Source organism: Trachemys scripta, chromosome 8 (genome assembly GCF_013100865.1).
Source record: "Trachemys scripta elegans isolate TJP31775 chromosome 8, CAS_Tse_1.0, whole genome shotgun sequence".
Classification (NCBI taxonomy): Eukaryota; Metazoa; Chordata; order Testudines; family Emydidae; genus Trachemys; species Trachemys scripta.
In genome coordinates, this window is record NC_048305.1 from 99,261,534 (window position 1) to 99,283,912 (window position 22,379).

The 22,379-nt window shown below is 41.6% G+C and overlaps 1 protein-coding gene across 1 annotated transcript; it reads right to left on the bottom strand.

The window, feature by feature from the left end:
• Positions 1–1,948: 1,948 nt before the first annotated feature.
• C8H1orf185 (chromosome 8 C1orf185 homolog) lies at positions 1,949–21,807 on the bottom strand. Its single transcript, XM_034780101.1, has 5 exons — positions 21,660–21,807; positions 17,662–19,521; positions 10,650–10,755; positions 6,585–6,711; positions 1,949–2,125 (listed from the first exon to the last, which is right to left on the bottom strand). The coding sequence occupies exons 1-5, from the start codon at positions 21,805–21,807 to the stop codon at positions 2,054–2,056; spliced, it is 2,313 nt and encodes a 770-aa protein (XP_034635992.1). The 3' UTR covers positions 1,949–2,053.
• Positions 21,808–22,379: the final 572 nt, after the last annotated feature.

Genomic DNA, 22,379 nt, shown 5'->3' on the forward strand with positions numbered 1-22,379 from the left:
TGAGTAGACAGCCATGGCCTAGCTGAAGAATGTACACCTGTTACGTACATCATAGTGGTTTCTTCTGAAAGTGGCCTTCAATTTTGTGTTCCAGAGGCTCTCAAGGGAGATCTCTTCCACCGGTTAAGTGGATTTCTTAACTAGGATATCATTTTGCTTTTATGGAAGAGGGGAGGGAGAACAGAGAACAAGAAACATGAGTCAGACACAATTTGGATAGCCTATGGTTCTGCATTGTCTTTAGAAAAGAGGAGTTTATCATGGGATTCTTCTTGATTTCCAGAATGTCCTCATCAACAGGGAAGCAGGTCTTTGGCTCTACCTGAATTTGAAAAGGCCTCGTCTGGAAACTTTTAATCCCCTAATGTCCTCTTTGGAGAGGTCCAAAGCAGAGAATACTGTTACAGTCCCCAAAATGAAATTGTCTGGAGATTTCCAGCTGTGTGTGTGCACATGCACATAACTTCCTTTTCAGGGAAAACCCTATTTCATCAGAAGATCTGGAGAGAATCTAGCCATCCCATTCCTGTTGGATGGGGGAAGGACAGAGGTTGCTAGTATCAGCACTTGCTTGACTGACAAAGCTGGTTCTCGGCAAGATGGCGCTGCTGCAACAGGACCCCTCAAACTAAAACACTCTGATTGGATCTATTTGATGGGATGTCAAAGAATACACGAATAACCCAAAAAAACATACTGGGAGGGCTCTGAACAAAAGTTTTAATCTATAGATTTATGTCAAATCCTATATATTTTAATCCTCAAAATTGTATTGATATAAAAATACTTCCTTCCATTTTATAGTTTAGTGTAAACCTTTCCTGTCAATTTCATGAGTTCTGAAGTCACATTTTATTTTTTTTCGTAACAGTGGCTGAGTAAGATTTTCACCCCTCCTTGCTCTATTTCAGAATTTCATAAAAGCAACCACTTGCTAAAATAAATAGATCTAATTGAGATAAAGTAGTTGTACTCACATATAGAGTAATGTTGTCATTAATTTTGTTGCAAACAGAATAAAACTGAATTATTTTTAATATAGTAGGCAAATTATAAAATTAGTCGATGCAAAAGTTAGTTGTTGCTAGGGGTTCCTAACTGATTCATTCCCTTTTCTTCCTGCTTGCAAGCAGTAGTGTTCAAATGTTGAGATGTATTTTGTATGTTCATATACCAGACCCAGGAAAGGAGACTGTATTTGGAACTTTAGTTGTTTGTGTATGCTTATCCCAGACCCAGGAGGGAAATTGAGACAGTGGTTCCATCAGGAAATTGGAGAGTATACTGCTTCTACATGGAGGACCATCGCACTTATTTATTGCACATTGCCTTATCACTGTGTGTGCTTAAATAATCAATTATAGTACATCATCTCTTAATCTGGTCCATACAGTAAACAGATGGTTAGGTTGTTAATGCTGCAGAGCAATAGGCATCATCAAATTGCATTACACATTTGGTAAAACTAAAGGGCCTGATTATGAGTTCACTAAATCCACAGTAACTCCATTGAAGAAGTAGCATTACATTGAAAAATTGATGTGAGAAGAGATTCAAAGCCATGATTTATAACCAAACTGATACTTATGGATATGCTGACCTGTTTGTAAAACATGTAGCTAGTCAACAGGAAGGTTATGTTGGTTAACAAAGAAAGTAAATGTTTGACCTCATTTCTTTAATTTAGTATGCACTTTTCCAATAAAATACAGTTTTCTTTGGCTGCCTCTGTCTTTTCTATTATTTTGAAGCTAATTAATATTCTTATTGCTATCACAGTTTTTAAAGGAACTAATAGTATTGAGGTATAAAGACAGTCAGCATCAAAAAGATAAGGGGCCAGATCCTCAGTGAAGTTATGGCAATTTCCACCAACTGATGGTAAGGCCTGACACATTAAGTTATTACAATGTTGAAAATATTTTTTCTTTAACTTTTAGAACCTATGCTATGGGGCTTCTGTTATAATTCCTATGTCTTTTCCAATCAGGGTTAGTATTTCATTTTGGCATTTTACTTTCCTTTATTTTGTGCTGGCTTTCAACAGCGTAAATCAGATTTTTGTGTTCTGGACTCTGAAAGTTATAGTACCTGTTGCTGCCTCTGTTTGCTTTTTGCTTGATTCCTGTCATACATAAAACAAAATGTTATCAAGTCACTAACAAGTTACAAATTACAATAGATTTTATTTTGCTAATTATGTAAAATTATTATATAGGAAAAAGAAGACTAATAGTCACCTTTAATGCTTTCTTAAAAGTAACTTCTCTTAAGATACATTCCAACTCTCAATCATTACTTCTCAACAGACTTTAGACAAGATTCCAAATGAAGCATTTGAATGAGATAATGTTTTTGAACAAGCTACAAACTTATAGGGGGTGGGGAGCAGGAAAGATGGAATAAACTTTCCAAAGCTGACATTTGTATATGGTAAAATCCACAGGATAAATTTTAACTGTACAGGAGGAGTACAAATTGACGGCATAAAGTGTTATAGTAATTAGTTTAAATGTATTTTGTTAATTAAATGTAGTAAGCATTAAATGTTGAAATTAAAATAATTGTGAACATTTTTACTAAAGCTACAGAATAATTCTTACTAATTCCTCCTCAGATTATGCTGAATTTTGTTAAAGTTGATAAACAGATCAGTGTTCAAACAGTACTGTACACATATTCAAGCCCACAATTCCATACAATACTATCTCTGAGACCATGGGGATTCTCTCAACATGTTACAGAGTAGACAAAGTTAATTTAAGTGACAGCTGTTTAAAATAACACTTCAATTTGGAATCTTTGGGGCAAGGGTAATGGATTTGTAATGTTACACATATCCTACACTAAGTCAAGCAGGAACAACATTAATATCCTTCAAAGGGAACCAAGCTTACAGTGTGCCAGTTGCAAAGATGATTTCCACCTGGTCCTATCAAGGTAGGTATATAAAGAGAGGAAATATCTTAGGGGTATTCAGAAGAAAGGGGGTAGTCCTAAAGATCCCAGGAAAACTGACCGCTTAATTATATCAGGGGATTTTATTTCTCCCTCTGTTTCTAATCAAAATGAGGTAATGAAACCAGGAGATTCCCAAATCAAGATCTGAGCAAGAAGAACCAGGAAACTGACGGTTTCATCCACACCAAAGGGTTGTATGCCAAATAAGACTATTTATTATTTTTCCCTGTCACCACTTTATTTTAGTTTCGCCAGAGTCTGCCCATGGATTCTTCCTTTTGAGCCAAAGTTAGGAAAGCCTTTTTTTTACTTCTCTGTTAGTTGATGAGCAAATATTCCATACTGAAATGTAGGTGTATTAAACAGATCTCTCTTTGGGCACTAGCAAATAGAAGCTAAATGCAAATGTGGGATATAGAACTGATCACTGCTTCAAATCTTGCCCAGGTCAGTCATAACCAAAAATTAATATTTGATGGCTGTTTGATATGCATGAAATGAACTGATGGTTTCAGTCCAGTTTCTAGTGGCCATGAATCCACATGGCTGTATTTGGTAATTTTGGCAGAGAGGCTGAGGACTGAATGGACAAGAGACTGAACTACATTTTGGAAGGAGATACTTCAAAGATTGAGGCACAGTGGCCTTTATTTTTATTAGACATGAGAACAAATTAAAACTTTTTCAAGCAGTTACCATTTAGCTATTTAACTAGTAATACCTGCCTGTTCTTTAGCGTTGGCAGGTTTTACATTAAACTTTTACCTCCACACACATTCCCACCAGACGTTCAACTGCTCAGCCCTCCACCAAACAGAGATGGGCTTTGCAGTGTGCCTGGAATTCAACAGATTCAGGCTACTATGGACTGGGATGGCAGAAAGGGAGGAAGAATGTTCCAAAAGAAAGGGTCCCTCAGAGAGAACAATCTCCCAGGAGCCCCCTCTCTTATAGAGATGGAAGGAATCCAGTTTGAGTGCTCTCAGTGATCTCAAAAGCAGGGAAAGGGAACAGTAAGGGGTGGAAGGAGGGCTCCTTTTCTTTTTATATGCTTATGCCAGTGGCTTTATCTCTGCATACAGAGCTTGGATTTGAGGTTAACAGAGAATTGGGGTTGCTAGGAGGAGTGTGTCTGCTTCCTGTAGAATGGTTGCTTTTCTTCTCTATTTTTCTGCAGCTTTTCCATGACTGGGAAGCCAGTGAAAAAGTGTAGGCCCTCTTCGGAGTAGGACCCTGGGGCTGAGTTTCTAGTTCTTCTATAAGCCATTTTCTGCAACTCTGGAACCCTCAACTGACTGGAAAGTCAAAGTGGGGCCCTGGCCCACAAAGGAAAGTTCCACAATGGAACATCTAAGTGAAAGAAGGGATTGAGCAGACAGAATGGAAGGTGAAAGAAGCCTGAGGGGACAGTCTCCAACTTATTAAAATTTGAGGCTGAGAAACAGCACAAACTGCAATCCAGTGCAAAAAAATGGTCCTTGTGGTGGTGGCTCTATTCTCTGGGTTGTAGAAAAAGAAGCCATCTTAAGGTTAATGTAGGGTGGGGAGAGGAGGAGAATCCTACTTTTTGATAGAGTGTATGCAGTGTCTAAGGTCTCATCTGACACAAGCTCTGGCATCCGTTAGATCGAGGGTGGCATACCAATCCCCAGGATCCAGTGAGGGAATGATGGAAGCCAAGGGGATCATGCAGAACTTCAGTGGTTGAGACCGAGCAGATCTAAAATGGGTCACTCTTGGCTTTTGGGATTAGGAAGTAGTGGGAATAGAACTGGTCAGGGCTGTGAGCCAGGGGCCCAGAGCAGAGCTGGGGTCAGACCAGGGCTGGATGGCACTCCCTCTCTGCCACCCAGGCCCCACTGTGCCCCCCTGAATGTTCCTTTGTGCCCCCCTAGGGGGCCATGGCCCACAATTTGGGGACCTCTGATCTAAAACTAACAAACTGCTAAACTATTTACACTAAAATTTGAGAAAAAAACACTAAGATGAGATTGCCTAAGCAATGAGAGGTTCCAGCAACCATCATGGGCGGTAAGAAGGAACTGAAGGAGGGCAGGACCAGCAGGGCCTTATATCGGCGCTATGATTGTGCAATGCCAGAGGGCACTAGAGCTGACCCAACGGGTATCGCTAAGGGAAAAATTGCTGGCAGCTGTGCTCAGGATACCCAAATACCTATATTGGAATGGACATGTGCAAGCACTCAAAGAAGAACCATCATATCTATGGGTGCATATTAGACCCAAAGTATTATTATTAATGGACCATGTCTTTGGGGTACATATGTATAAAGACCAACAAAGTACCTGTTGACACTTATTAGCAGTTTAGTGCAGTCTTTATTTCCTTGACGCATATATGCCTATTAAGTCCCACACCAAAAAGGTCCCTCAAAGCATTGATGTACCTGGAAATATTTATATTGGAATATTTGAAACAGTTTGCTGGAACTGAGGAAGCATGTTAATTGGAGTTTGACAATATGGGGGCTCTAAACAAAGAAAAGAGTGTAAGGGTTTGTGGCAATGCACACTAGTGGACTGCGATTTTTGAAGCACTTATGTTAACATGCACTAGGGAACTTTTAGTGCTTCCCAGCGGGGTCTACACAGGCCTGTTAGTGTGCAGCACGTCAGTGCACTTTAGAAATCACACTTGTCTGTTACTCCTCTTAGGAAATTGTGATATAGTCAAATATGGACTGTCCTTGTAATGAAAAAGCTTTCACACCAAATACATACATAACAAAAGTATCAGAGAATAGGTATTTAGACATTTGGTAACCTTTTTTACCATACTCAGTGGAGGAGGGCTCCCCAGGCAGCAAGCCAGAATCTTTAGGCAGGTTCTTTGAATGTTAACCTGATCCTGAATAAATAATGTAGTATGTTTTATTATAACTTTGCCTTACTAAGAAGTTAAAAAAAAAGGAGAAAGATATCACAGTCCTCTAATGTGAACTGCTGTACCGGGTAGTCAAGCCCTAATTCTAGGAATAAGGACAAATGGTGGAGGCACATCAGGGTGGATGGTGTGGGAAATGGTGCGTCTTGTTAAAATTCTCAGTTTCATCATAAGAGAGATAACTTTGGTCTAGAAATTAAAGATACAAGTGACTTGGGACCTGATCTTCAGATGTGTTGAACATCCATAACTTGCTCCGACTTCCCCTGGACTGCCTCCAGACCAACACTACCTATGTTGATCTTTGCACTCTTCCCTCCCCTACTTGCTCATCTATTTAGGGAATGAGCATAATCTTGCTCTAAGATATGTTAAGGTACTTTACTCTTGAAGTAAATATATGGTGCTTTTTCTTAAAGAACTATCTTGGTGGTTTGTTACATATTACTCAGAAAAGAGAAATATTCCTTATAACTAACCACAAAATTATTTTGTAACAATGCTTTTTTATAAATATCTACTATGTCCCAAGAACTATGAGGTGACTTACAGTCTGGGCAGGATACAATTAAGACACTTTATTACATAAAGAGGTATCTTCGTGGAACTTTAAAGATATAGTGTATAGCTACCCTCATACCACCAGACTGAGAACAAGACTGGAATTCAATAATGTTAGGGCTGCATTTTATATTTAGAATAGAGATGCTAGGTTTTACCTGTGATTTTCCAACATGAAAACTCTGAGAGAGAGACATATGCTTATAATGTTGAGCATCAGTTGGTACAAATTTGTTTGGAAGGTCTTCATCTTTCATAATGGTTTTGAGAAACTGAAAAAGCTGCCTGAAAGGAATATGAAATAGAAGGATAAGATTACACATGAAATTTAAAAGTATGCATGTTTATGGAAAGTTTTGAATTCAGAGCATGCTAATAAATGTAACAATTGTAAGCAAATATTTTTCTTTTATTTTCATACTAATGTACAGAGGTCCTCAGTGTCATTAAAAATACGACATGAACGCATGTAAGTGAGAATAATGCCTATGATAACTTTGTCAGGACACTTTGTATTTTACCACTGATAAGAATCTCAACAATAAGCAGTGATGCTGAGGTAAGTCCTCAAACTAAAACTATATAGGACCTCAGATACACACATTCTGAAATCATCATTTGAATTAACTGAGTTTATTTTTGAGTCTACAGGATTGTCTCACAACAGCTAACTACATTAATCCTTTACATTAACTTTTTATTTAGTAAAGACATTTCCATCTCTACTTGCATCCCCAGTAAATTATTAATTTAAAGGTTGTGTTTTTTTATCTTTTTCTTTCTCTTTAAGAGGCTGTAGCGGGGCGGCCTGGCTCCCAGGCGCCCCTGGAAGGGACGAGCCAGAACAACCGCCAGAGTGGGCGGAGCCACCGCCGCCTGTCTCCGTCCCCCAGAAGTCAAGGGGCGGGACAGGAAGTATAAAGGCCAAGCCACAGCGCTCAGTAGCTGGCTGGCAGTGGGAGAGGAGAGACGCTGGTGCCCGAGCTCCCGCGGGCCTGAGCCTGCCCAGAGCCCGGTATCCTGAGGAGGACTGGCCGAGCCTGCCGAGAGCCCGGTATCCTGAGGAGGACTGGCCAAGCCTGCCGAGAGCCCGGTATCCTGAGGAGCGGTGTGAGCTTTCCCCCGCCGAGGGCCCAGAGGGAGTGACAAACCTACCTGGTGCACGGGGCCCGGAGGAGCCCATGATCTGGGACACAGCAGATGAAACTCAGGAGGAACAAGTACCCATGGAGGAGGAGATGGGAAGTGGCCCGGGGATAGCAGACCCCGAACCCATGTCAGTGTGTTGCGGTCAGGATCCCCACTGACTGCGCGGCAGACGGACTGCTGCGGATAGGGCCCTGGGCTGGAACACAGTGGAGTGGGTGGGCCTGTGTTCCCCCCGCCACTCCGCACTGGGTGGCAGTCTCTCCTCCTCCTTGTCTAAGGGGCCTGGGCCTCTGACAGACTATTTGTTTGCTGTCCCGCCCTGACCTAAGGCCTGGGCTACCACAAACTGACCCAGCCCCTGCTACAAGGCCTGGGCCGCTGACAGACTATTGGTTTGCTGCCCCGCCCTGATCCAGGGCTGGGGCTGTTACTTGTGTGCTCCGTCCCTGCCCAAAGGTCTGAGCCCTGAACTGTTATTAGCTTTGTAGCGAGGCGGCCTGGCTCCCAGGCGCCCCAGGAAGGGACGAGCCCCACCCCGGAACTACTACAGAGGCGACAAAAGTTTGAGTGTCATCCCCCTCAACTCTGATGGCTAGTTCCCCCAACACTATCTTTCTCTTCCCTTCCCACTTCTGGCTTCTCTATGGATCCCTAATGCATAATCAAGAACACACAAACTCCTGCTGCCTTTTCTTCCCAATTCCCTATCCTATTTAACTTCCCCATATTTTTCCTGCCCATATTTTATTCCTAGTGTGTATCTCCTATTACCACAACCTTGCTCCCCATTACAGTTGCTGCTTTCCCTTTATCAGCTTGTCATAGTTTATTTGTATCTCTCTGCATGTGGCTGCCCTTGTTTAGCCAGTTCTTCAAAAGTAAAGAGGGAAATAAATTCAACTCCTAATAACCCTAGAAGTAGATGGCTCCTTGCACTTCTCCATTCCCCCTTCACAAATTCCTTGTGTGCCACCCTCCCATCCCCTTCTATTTCAGGGACTTGTTGCAAGGCACCTACCCCCTTCCTTGTGCCAGGGACTCTGTGGGACCCCCATTCTTCCATGTCAGGGTCCTCCATTGTCGTCCCACCCGCCCTTCTCAGGGCTCTGTGTGTACTTCCATTCCCCACTCTGCTCCCTCACCATTCTCATTTAGTTTTTCTGGAAGAGAAGGCTTTCAGGGTGTCAACATCATCAGCATTGGATAATGGAGTGAAGAGTATGCTTATAAAATCTGCAGATGACACCAAACTGGGAAAATTGGTCTTTCACTTGACATGCTAATTCAGAAAGAAACCAGTTGTTGTAGGAACCCTTGGAAAGAAACCTGTTTCACCAAGCTACTGGGCTGATTGTCAGGAGAGGGTGAATTCAAAAATTCATTCTAAAACTCTGTAGACCAATGCCATTAGAGAAATGTCAATTACATAAGGTTAATTTTCCTCTCCATAGCTAATTATCTTATTTAAAAAACAAGATATCTAAATGGTCACCAAACTACACTTCCATTCACACTACAGAGAGAGCAATAAAACCTCTTTCTAAATTATGCCTGGCAAAATGTTACTGTAGCGGGGTGGTCACCAGCTCCTGCCCGGAAGGGCTTAAAACAGCCCTGGCAGAGGGCTGGGGCAAAGGAAAAGCTATTAGGCTGATTGGGGAAGTAGCCGCAGCTGGGCCACGCCCCAATCAGGGCCCAGCTGGCGCTAAAAAGGCTGGGAGCCAGAAACTCAGAGGTCTCTCTCTGAACACAGAGAGATGGGCCTGGCTGTAGGGAGCTAGAGACAGGGTACCTGAGTGGAGGAGGGCTGGGGAAAGGCAGAGGAGCTGGGGAACTCCAGCCTGGAAAGCCCCAGGCTGCGGCCTAGCATTGGGCTAAAAGGTACTGGGGGTTGCAGAGGGCAGCCCAGGGGTAGGCCAAGGCAGCAGGTCCAAACCCAACCTTGCCAGCAATGAGTAGGCTGATACTGCTATCTGTCCCAGAGTGTGGGGCTAGATGATGACTGGCAGTAGCCTTATACTGAGGTGAGGTGAGAACAATGGGTGGGGAGACCCAGAACTGTGGGGGTAGTGGCAGGGGGTCCTGGGAGGGTCATGGGGCCAGTGGTAAGGAGGAGCACCGGCCTGCAGAGTGCGCTCCAAGGCTGGCAGAGCTAATTCCCTGGATGACTAGCGGGAGGTGCCGCAGGGGTGAGTCCCGCACTGTTATAGTTACCCTTAGTGTAATCTGTTACACAGATCTTGGCCTAGTTCCACCCACTTGTTATGACTACACCTACATTTTGTCACTTTAAAAGTTTTTGCACCTGCATTTTTGTTTATGAAAAAGGATGGCTGGATATTCAAACTCTCCTTAATGGGACTGCCCTGGTATAACTGACTGAAACATAATAAAGAACTCTATTGATGATCCATGAGAAGAAATAGAATTCAACTCCTTCTTTCTTAGACCTGAAGAAAAACACACTTAGCAGAAGTAAAAAGTAGCAAAAATAACCCTCAAAACCCCTTTTTTCCCCTGCAGATATTCACTGTAAACAAAGAGCAGATCTATTAAGTATCTTTTAAGTATGCATTTTGATGATCAATTTTCTAAGTCCACTACAAATTTACAACCACTTTTAATATTTTACAAGCAATGAAATTAGAATAAGAAACTGTTGACTAGTAAAAAGGAAAATAAACTGTTAATATGCTGAATGTAAGCCGGTAAAGAAGAACATCTATTTCAGCCCTCACAAGCTGTCTCATCTTATGTGAGCTTTAGAAAGTATTCACTTAGTTGAAGAATAAACAGAAGGAACAACTGAACTCCTAAGAGAGAGATTTTTTTTATGCAAATATCTTAATTAAAAAAGTGAGCAAAGAAAATCCTCAGTAAGATATATTGCAAGAACTGTTTGTAGTACAATATGTTTCAAAATAAATTATCGAGGCATTACGGCTCTTTAAAACACATTATTACTTTTACCTGCTATTATCTTATCTTACATCAGTCATACCTTTACAAAAAACAAAGTTTAATTTGTTGCAATCCTTTAAAGAAAAAAAGATTAGTGTAATTTTTAACCCTACCTTCTTTTATAAAACAGATAAAACACTGCTAATCCCAAAGCAAAGAAGGCAATTCCAACAATAGTAGCACCTGCTACTAGAACGGAGACTAAATGGTTCACAAAACCTACAGAAACAAACAAACAAAAATGGTTAATGTCCAAATAACATTTTATGTAATTAACATCTACTGTGTTGAGACAATATGGTTATGCTTTATTGTACTGATTTATCATCATGGGATTAATTATCTAAAATTTCAAAGGGCATAGTAAAGCATCTACTCTTATAGAAACTGATATATCATCACTACGGCTACGTTTTCGTCATGGGTATTTTTAGTAAAAGTTATGGACAGATCACAGGCAGTAAAATTCACAACCCGTGACTTGTCCATGACTTTTACTATATACCCCTAAATAAAACTTGGGCCGGGGGCCATGGGTGCTCGGGGGGAGGGGGCGGTCCAGGGGCGCTGCGGATGCTGGAGGTGGTAGACTGAGACCACACTGTTGCTGGGCGGGGAGATGGGCAGTGCGCAGCCCAGGACCCCCACTGGTGCTGGGGGGGGGGGGGGGGGCAGCCCGGGACTCCTGCTGGGGCGGAGGGGTTGGAGGGCTCCATATTGGGGCCTGGAGCCAGGAAGACCTTCTCGTTGCCACCAACGTGGCTACAATATGCAGCAAGGTGTCAGATGCACCCAGTGAATCCTATAGGGAAGTGTGGGCTATGAACTGCTCAGTCATGATGACTTTCAATTCCACTCCATGTTCCTGTGGTAGTTTGTTCACAAACTGAGATAGCTTAGCCCAAGTAATCATACTAAGAGAGGAAGGATTGATAACTAGCTACGTGCATCTGGAATCTGGCTGAGTAAAGTCTGCACACAGAAAGGTCAAGTTTCTCCAGATCCCTGGGTGGGGCTTTGGGAAGTCCTTGTTGTTTTGACATTTCCTGGATAGCAGCCACTACAAGTAAGCCCAGTACTGGTTGGGAATAACAGTGTTCAAATCTCTTGAAAGGGACCTGCTATCTTCTGTCCACTTGCTTGAATCTGGCCAGTGTTGACATTGGTGTATGCCATAGATCCTTTGGAAGCGCCAAGAGTCATTTATTTATTGGCATGGAAAACCTACCCGGCAAGGAAGAATGCAAGATCTTCAGGAGGTTCTGGGGCTTCTCCTGCACCACTTCTAGTGGTATATCCAGTATATTTGCCATGTGTTTGAAGAGGTCCTGGAATGTCTTAAAATCATTCACTGAGGCAGGCCAAGAGAGGGTTTACTGTCTTCCCAGGGGAGGATGAGATCACAGTGGGTACCGGTTGTTCTTCACCTTGTAGTTGTTGTTCCTAAGTATTTACTTTTCTCCTGACTTTCCAGGATCTAAAGCTTCACTAGTTGACCTCATTGGGATGCTCTCTGGGGCATGTGTGAAGATCACTGCATACCTCATGGTATCCAATAGGGTCAATGGGGATATGGGTACTGAGAAGAGGGACATATAGGGGGGACAACAGGAGAGATGCTACCTATGGTCTTTTCCATAGAACCTTCCCTAAAGTCCCTTCCTGACTTCTATAGTGCTACCCAAGGATGAGAAGGATAGATGTCTTCCTGCTGTGTCTAGATGGGGATGAGGGGGAGTACACTTCCTTGAAGGGAGGGGTCATTCTGTCAGGAGTACCTTGTCTCTAAAGCGCTGAAGTCAGTGCCAGAAATAACCTCCTTGACTTGCCATACCACCAGTTCAGTATTTGGTGGCTTAGCCATCATCACCTTCAGTTTCTCTAGCAGAGGTAACTCCAGTACTGGATCCACAGTTAAATCACTTGGTACCATGTACACTCTGAGTATCAAGACAGCAGGTATCCAAGCGCTAAGTACTGAGGAACACTGTTATGAGATAATTGGCACAGAAGTTGTGGATACTAAGGCTTTGGATACTGAGAGATCCCGTACTGAGGTCAATGATGAAAGTTTGGTACTGTGAGAAACATCTTCTGCAGATTTAATTGATACTGATTATGTTCTCTTAGGTCTGGTCTATACTACCCGCCTGAATCGGCGGGTAGAAATCGACCTCTCGGGGATCGATTTATCGCGTCCCGTCGGGACGCGACAATCGATCCCCAAATCGGCGCTCTAACTCCACCAGCGGAGGTGGTAGTAAGCGCCGCCGACAAAAAGCGGCAGAAGTCGATTTTGCCGCCGTCCTCACAACGGGGTAAGTCGGCTGCAATATGTCGAATTCAGCTACGCTATTCACGTAGCTGAATTTGCGTATCTTAAATCGACTCCCCGCTGTAGTGTAGATGTACCCTTAGCAGTCAGTACCAGGACATCCAAGAAGGCCTGTTCAGGTTTTTGACTCTTAGGAAGATAAGCCTGAGATGCATCAGAAGTCTTGTCTCGACTTCCCAGGCACCAGAGAAGTTTACATGAGCTATGGCTCATCCCTAAAGCAGTGCTGAATTCTAGAACTGTCAGAAGACATTGAAGCCAGATTGGAGGCAAACGATTGTGTGCCTCTTAATATGTGTGGTCTGGGACCTCAAGGTGAAATATCAGCTCACCAGGGCACTAATGCAGAAGGACTTGACTGGAGGATGTGGTCTAACTGTTCTTTCTTGTGGTGTCCAAGGAGGCTTGCATTGAGCTCCTGCAGAGAAACAACTTCAGGTGGACTTTCCCTAGTTCTCTAAATTTGCTTAGAAAAGGAGCAACATATGGCAACTTGGATCCCCTCAAAGGCAAAAAAGACACACAATGCTTGTTGTTAAACTGCATTGAAGCTTAATGTGAGGTGAAGGTTTTGAACCCTGGGGAATTAGTTTCTGCCATGTTGCTAGTGCCCCTTTACTGAGGGGTGTGTTCAAGTGACTAGCTTAAAACTGAAACATAACAAGAAAATTTTCTACATTTTTAGCTAATGTGCAATAACTATCTACCTAATTATATGAACTAACTCACTAACAACTAAGGCTATGTCTACACTGCGCAGGTTCCAGTGGCACAGCTGTGCCACTAGAGCCTTGCCACTGTAAGGCACTCAGTCAGAGCAGCTTTGTCAGCAGGAGAAAGCTCTCCTGCCAATAAAATTAAACCATCCCAATGAGGGGCAGTAGCTTTGTCAGTGGAGAGCATCTCCCGCCGACAAAAAACTGTCCACTCCAGCGGTTTTTGTTGTTAAAACTTTTGTCAGTCAGGGGGTGTTTTTTTCACAGCCCTGACCAACAAAAGTTTTAATGACAAAAGTGCAGTGTAGACATAGCCTAAGTAGTAAGATTACACAGTAGCACAGTATTCAAAGAAGGCAATGAACACTGCAGGTCAGTAAGAAGGAACTGCGGGCTGGTTGGGCCCACTCAGATACTTATGCCCTCATGGAGTGGGGGGTGAATGAGGATTCAGGTTGACTGAAACATTTCATGTATTCATGTCAAATTGTTTCAAGTTTAAAAAACCTTACAAAAAATCTAAACAGTTTGTTTCGACATTTTCAAAATTAAATGTCTTGATTTTTACTCCAATTTTATTTTTAAACAGGTATAAAACTTGAAAATGATACATTTTGTGTTAAACTGTTCCCAAGTGAATTACTGCAAAGGTATCTGCCCATTCTTATAGTTGATCACAAAAATCTAGTCATACCAAAAGGAACTCCCCAATATCTTCTATCACCCTGGCAGAGATGTGGCTTTCACTAGCAAGTCTTCTAGATTTGAAGGATATAGTGGTTCTTTTAACAAGGAGTAATGCATACTACTACTATGGTCTTTGTGAAGACCTCAGTGCAAATGCAAAGCCAAAATGAACCACAACAAACTGAAAATAGTCTGGACCAAGAGTGAACCACAAAAACCTCTAATGTTCCTGTATGAGGGGGAACACCAATATATGTTTTTAAGTCTATGGAAGCAAAGTCTCCCAGCTTCATTGTGAAAATGACAAACCAACTGTCTCCATCTGAGTAACCTGCATATATTTCCACTCATGGAAAATTAAATAAAGTGTACTAAGAGACCAAGGTGTCTACGCTATATAAATATATATAATAATTAATGCTGAAGCAAAGGGAAACTAAAACCTTTATTCTGGCACCAGCTTTTGAAAAGATTTCCTTGCTAAAGAATAGACTGAACTTCAAGTTGTTGAATTACATATATCATAAGTAAGACTCTCTCTGATAGGCATGCTAAATTGCCAAGATTAACAGAACATATACTTCTGCAGAGAGTAACTTACTATTTAAGTATGAACATGCTATTCACTTCACACAAAATACATTGAAGATCTACCCTTCCCACACAAATAAAAATGTAATTAGCAAAAAATAAGTATAAATATACTCTACAATAAAAAGTAGAAGCTCTTCTTAGATACAGGTTCATCTATACTTATAAGAATGCCTCTCCCTTTAACATGCTGTTTAATGATAGCAAAAATAAGATTAAGAGATGATCTGATGAAAGTTTATAAGTACCTACACAGAACAAATTTTTGATAATGGCTCTTCAATCTACCTGACAAAGATATAACAAGAGCCAATGGCTGGAAGTTGTAGTTGGACAAATTCATGCTAGAATTAATGTAAAATTTTTTACCAGGGAGAGTAATTAGCCATTGGAACAATTTATCAAGGATTGTTGTGGATTCTCCATCACTGACAATTCCTGTTCAAACAGGAACTAATTCAGGGAAATTCTACGGCCTATCTTATACAGGAGATCCATCTAAATGATCATAGTGGTCATCTAGCTTTATAATCTATCAATTCAAGTGCAAATGAAAAAAGCACTCTTGGCCAATGCGGTTTCCTCAGCACCTAGAAGCACCAGGAGACCCAAGAGGGTCCCAAAGTTGAGTAACAAAAGGTGGGCAAATTACCTTAACTGAGGGAGTCAATTTCTGCCACTATCTCCCGATAATTTTCCCCAAACCTAAAAGCAACACCATCCTGTTTGGATTGATGCTAAACCACTTTGTTCTTATCTAAACTCCATTTTAGGTTGAATGATAGGAAGGTCAATCAAACTGAAATCTCTTCCCAATACAACTAATCCTTCAAGCTACTGAGCATGTTCTAATAGTTATTGAATATCCACCACTCCATTTGATTTTGGCATATCATAAGATTGGGCCCTTTATTAGTGTCTTCCCATTCAGCTGATGATACTTTGTACAGAAAACTAAAAAAGGACAGACAATTTCTTGGTACTCACAGGAAAATGATTCTTTAAATATATATATACACACACACACATACACATTTTACTAAACATTTTTGTTTTGTTTTTTGTTGTTTAACACAATTCATAAGACTATTAGTTAATCAAAGGAACTCTCTGCCACAAAATATCAAGGCCAAAAGCTTAGTTGGAGTTTTTTAAAAGTAGACGTGTATATGGATAATGACATCACCCATATTTATATTATAGAGGATAAAAAAAGAAAAGGGATATAAACTATCCCTGATCAGATTTAGGGAGAGTCTTTCCTTATGAGCAGGTTGTTTCAAAATTGTCTATTAAAATCTCCTTGCATCTTTCTCTGAAGCATTTGGTACTGTCCACTGTCAGAAACAGAATACAGGACTAGATAATCCAGCAAGACCATATTCCTGTTTTCCTAAACTTGAATGAAACTATTTATCTTTTAAATATGACACGGACACTATGAACACAGAAGACCAATGCTCCAAACCCTCAATTAGCTTCCTGTTAGTTATCACATGCAATTCACTGTGCTAATGATTAACTGCAATGAACTAAACAGAATGGAATTCAACTCCCCCGGGACAGCTTCCTGTCCTCATCCGCACAACTCAAATCTCCTTGGTCCCAGGGTTAAACTCCAGGTGACATGAGAAACAATTTTATGAAACAATTTTATCCATTCAGTCTAACAAAGCCCATGTTAAATAGCCTTTAGAATGCAGAACATTATGTACTTGTTCAAACTAGCTTTTTAACTGAAAAAAAAATTATTGTTCATAGTTGGACATTGGTGGGGGAAGAGAGATATTTGGCTCTGTGGTCATAACATTCAGCCTTTGATATAGTATTTTATTTTGCATTTACACGAAGATATCTAACAAGTGAATTAAAAATAGATTATAAAAATTACTAAACCTCTCTAATGAGGATTAGTGGCAATGTTTCAGCAGCCTCATTGTAATTTTAAAACTTGTTTTTAAAATATAGTTTATATATAATAGGTGAAATTTTTTGCCAGTAACAGGGCTCACAGAAGGCTCTAACGAACACCTACACCCTTTAGGTGTACTGGATCTTATGTAGGTTCTGTCACTAGGGTAACTTTCATCCAGTGAAAATGTTTCTGCTTAGTTGAGAAAAATTGGTTCAGATTTCTTTTCAACACAACAATTGTATGATGTCTGTACATGAATTTTTTTCTTGCAACACATCCTTTTGTAGATGTATATATTTACCATTCTAGGTAATTCATGGCCACCTCACCATTTGTCGTCAATATCACAATCACAAGTCTATAGGTTCAGTGGCAATTTTAGGGCAATTACATAGAAGATGGTGTGTGTGGAGCCTCAGGATTATCACACAGGATTGTGTCTACCTGAAACACAATTCCTTCCAGATCTTTTCTGAGGATACAGAGGATGTGTAATCTCCTCCATCCATTAGGCTGGTGTGGGAAAGGGATGAGCTTCAGCCTATGAACCTGCCTCCTCGATGCTTCTTTTTTAGCATCTTGCTCCTGGTGGAATGAAGTGGGAAGCAGGAGCAAGCAGTCTCTGTGCTCCCCAGAGCCCAGAGATTGGTCCTGTGGGAGGTCCTTGCACTGTTACACAAGAGGACACCCCTTTTGCACATTCCTTCATATCTGTGCAAGGGTCACTCACTGTTCTCCTTTTATTGTACCATCCTATGAAGAGGGTTAAGAAAATTCCTTTGTAAACAAAATAGATCTTCTTTGAAAAGTACCACACATTTAAAAGTTAACGGGTTAATTTGCAATTTATGGCTATAGCATGAAAAAACAGGTCAACTTACCTACAGATACCTTTACACTTTCACCCTGTGTTGATTGTTTCCTTCCTTCACCATCGGATACACTTTGAGAAGTGTGTTTATAAGGATATATTGAAGGTACTGGTAAATAATCTCTTTTATTAATTTTTTTATATTTACTATTCACAGTTTGTTTGTTTGATACAGCAGCTCTTCTAGCTTTAACATTTAAATCCTTTCGAGCAAAGCTTAAATATTTCTGTTTTACCTTCCATGAAGTTGACATGCTATGTGTCACCATTTTTCCCACGTATCTTGAAGACTTTGCTTGTCTTATTTCTGGTGTAAATAATGCCTGTTTAACACTTACAGCATATTTTGTGGTTGGAAAGACAGAATTTAACTTTGTAGGTTCTACGTGGTCGTTTCTGGATGAATATTCCAACTCTTCCACTCTAAACACAGTACTTTCTTTTTTAGGTATATGTACTTCAACCGGATTCCCTCTCCATTTCTGTTTTCTAGAAGCTTCAGTTTTAAAAATATCTTGTTTTCTTTCATGAGTTCTAGAAGAACCAGTTTTATATATTGACCACTTTTCCTGCACATTTTCTTTGCCTCTTTGCAAGATCATTGCTTGTGTAGATCTCTGATTTTCATCAACAGATTTTGGAGTTGTTTTAGTTCTTTGCTCTTTACCTTGAAGTATTACTTTGATTCCTACTTCAGGCAAGCTATTGAACAATACATCCATGCTCCCATTATTTTTGTCTGATTTTCCAGTTGTGTACACTCCATCTATGTCTTTCATATTTGGTTGACCCTTTTGTAATCTTACTGATCTTTGTTTCATTGAGTTTAAAATGTTTTGTTTTTTCTTGTAAGGCCTAGTCGACATTCTTTCTGATTTTCTTTTCCAACTGCTTATTCCACTTGGTATATTGTTTACAGATCCAGTTATTTCCTGAAACTCTTTAGGTATATGTCCATATTTCTGAAGTTTAGTATGTTGACTTTTCTTTTCTGCATTTATTAACACTTTTCTTGCATCAGTTAATATTTTATGCTGATCTCTGCTGATTGCACCTATTCTTTCCCAGTCCCATGTTTTAGAACTCTTTTCAGCTAATTCCTTTTGTTTGACAAATGCTAAAATTCTTTCATTGGTACACTTATTTTTTTCCTTAGTCATTATTTTAGTCTGATTTTGACTATTTTCATTGACCATCTGATTTTTTACTAAATTTAATACCAAAATGCTTTGTAAGTCTTTCAGATTTTTTCTGCAACATTTTCCTTTAACAGTTGATAGAAAATTTGCTGTCAAAAATGTATTAACCAATGATGACTTAGTTCCAAAGCATTTGTTAAATATATCAGAATTGTCACACAACTTTCTTTGTGGTTGCTTTCTTTTATTTGCAGTTTTCTTTTCAACAATTTTAAATTCATTCTGTAGATGTGAATTAATTTTGTGTTGACTTATCTTAGTATTTTCAGTTTTCCCAAGCTTTAGGATCTTTCTTGCTTTTTCTATTAGCTCTGCATTTGTTTCAGTTGAAGTTATTTTTCCACTTCCTGTCCACTTTTTGGAAACTTGTGTTTTTATGCCTTCACTGGTAATTAGTTGTGGCTTGTTTTGATTCATGAAAATGTTTACAATGTTATTTCTGAGCAGCTTCCATTGGTGCTTGTATTTGTCAGTTTTTCTTCTAGTTGCTTCTGATTTTGTTTTAAATTTTTTGTAATTTCTTCCAACTGTAGAAATGTTCTGCCAAAAACCATGAGAAATTAGAAGATTTTTTTTCAATGTTGATTGTTCTGGGTCCACAAGTTGTGATGTTTTATTTGAAGAATTGTCTACTGTTACCATTGATAGTAGCTGACACTCTTTTATATAACCTGCAACACCAGCAATAAAATAATTCTAATTTTTTACAAAATAGATACTAATATATTATTATAAAAACGCTTAACTGTTCCAGTAAAAATTGGTTTTGACTTGAATTAATTTTGAAGGTTTGAAAATGACATTTCATACAGGCAGTGTACAATTTTTTTTAGCATGTTATAGCAATATATTAAATGATAAAAGGTTGTGTGCCTCACAGAACTTACTGTGCAAAGCTCACTGAAGTCAATAGGAGTCTTTCGATTGCCTTCATGGGCTTGTTTCAGGCCACACATGTACATATGTATCTCCTAAAATGTGCATTGAACCTCTTTCATTGCACAGTGACGTGCACATTGAACAAGATATGGGTCTACAGAAGCCCAGTTGTGTTATAACATGCACCTTCCTCAAAACTGAACATTCTAGTGGTATCTAGGTTGACTTTTTTTCTTTAAAAAGAAAATCTAGGAAATTCTATTAACATAACTAAAGTAAGTAAATATTAAAGTTTTCTGGATAAGCACTCAAATGTCACAAAACACCAACGTAAATATTGCAGAAACAAAATTAATTCTAGCACCTTTTACATATGCAACACCATATGCAGCCAAACTTTTAAAAATGGCCATGAATTTTGAGGTGCAATTTGAGACCTGCTCTTTCAAAACTACTAAGCACCCACAAATACAACTGAAGTGAATGGGAGCTGTGGGTGCTTCTGAAAATCAGGCCTAAACCATCTCCAGTTGGACTCCCAAAAGTAGTGGCTGTTTTTTATAAGTTTGGCTTTAGATTCTTTGCAATGCCCTTAATCTCAGTTTCTTTCTTAACTCTGCCCAACAGACCCATATTCTTCACAGGCTTCCTGTTTCTAATCTACTTGAAAACATTTTTATTATTTGTTTGTGTATTTGGCTATTTGCTTCAGATTCTCCCCTAGCCCTCATAGTTTACATTTTTCATGAGCATCTAAACTGAGATTCCTGGACCTCCTCCACTACCCTATATCGCTGATTCCATGGACTCCTCCCTTGCTTTCACCAAAGGTCTAGAAGTCAGTCACTTCTGAAGTGATTAAAGTCTCCACTGGACACTAGTTGCTTGAGAAGGGAATGGTTTCTACCAAAGAACTGCTTCTGGATCCTGCTGCAGGGGAATAGATGGAGTTGCTAACAGCGATAGGGCTACAGCGGTTCTCAAATTGTGGGTCAGGACTCCAAAGTGGGTTATGATCCTATTTTCATGTGGTTGCCAGGGCCAGCCTTAGACTTCCTGGGGCCCATGGCTGAAGCCAAAACCTGAGCCCTGCCACCCTGGGTTGAAGCCGAAGCCCAAGGGCTTCAGCATGGGACAGCAGGGCTCTGGCTCCACCCCTGACCCCAGGTCATGTAGTAATTTTGGTTGTAAGAAGGGGGTTGCAGTGCAATGAAGTTTGAGAACCACTGGGCTAGTATGTTTCTGATCAGTGGAACATCCACCCTGCTCTGACTGATAGAAGGGAGATGTTTTATGTTTCTTCTCCCTCTCCAAAGCTCCTAGCTGCTGCAAGGGGAAGGGTCTTCCTCCACTCCGCTGGCCTGTTTTTTGGCTCCTATTCCACCATGGTTACTGTTCCTTGTAGTTTTTCCCAAGCAGCAGCATGAAAGTAACACGATTCTTGGCACTTTCACTGCTGCTGACCACAGCCTCCTTAATTTCATTCTGCTTCAGTTTGCAAAGCGGTGAGTTTGGACACTGACGGGGGTCCTCCTTGTGAGCACTGCCTCTGCTTGTGCATATTGACCGAAGGCTCCATGTCCCCATGGGTACCCATTCATAAAGTATAAAGGGCGGGGGCCCATCATTAAGGGACGGTATGTCTGATCATCACCCCCAAAGCCCTTACACTTACAGGGGGCCCCATTCACAGACATGGCCCTGGGTCCTCAGGCCCTCCCTCAGCATGGACACACTGGACCTTTATCACGTCTCTAAGGACTCATCTTCTCTATCTTCTTATCACTTCTCTAAGGACGGACTCGGGTCGCACAGGGGGCTCCTTTCCCCCTCCTCGATCAGCTTCAGGCACCGGGGAGCATCACCGACCAGTAGCCGACCGACCCTCGTGCAAGGGCCTGCTATTTGGAGCCTCCATCCCTGTTCTCACCTGGCCACAGCTCCCACAGGGCAAGGAGTCGACCCAGCGGCGGCGGCGGCCGGCCGAGCGCGGGGAGCCTCGCGGCTAGCACCAGGGCCAGTACTACCGACACGAAACCTCCGGCCCTGCGCATGGCGCCCGCCTCCGCGCCCGCCATGGACTGCGGGTGGGAGGGGCGGGGGCGGGCCCCTTGGGGAGGGGCAATTCGGGCTCTAACTGCCGCCCAGGAAGGAACGAGAATGAGCGAACGCCATAAACCTAGATGCCGGCGCCGCCGCCGGCTGGCTGGACCCGGCCTTTGACGGAGAAAGCGCCTCGAGCTCGCGCACCAGTGGGAGGGGGACGGGAAAGCGGCTCCTGAGTCTCGAGCCTGCTGGGGGTAGGGGTAACGTCTCCGTCTCGCGCCTCTGAAAAGGCGCGCGCTGGGCATTGCCTATCGGGGAGCTGCGTGGGGGAAAGGCCAGCAGCGCCGCTCGTCTCAGGTGAGGGCACTAGGGTTAAGGGCATTGTATTCCCGCCTTCGCGCACTGATGTCCGCCTGACGCTCTTTGCCCGGGAGGGGAAAGTTGCCTGTCCCTCGGGTGTGTGACGCTTGATGCCCGCCTAACCCATGGCAGGGGGAAGGGGGAGTTTGCACCTCTCCTCCCCCCCAACAAAGCCCCATTTAGAGGGTGAATGGGATCTAGCTTGTGATACACCACATAGCTCTGTTGCCGCACAATCCCTCAC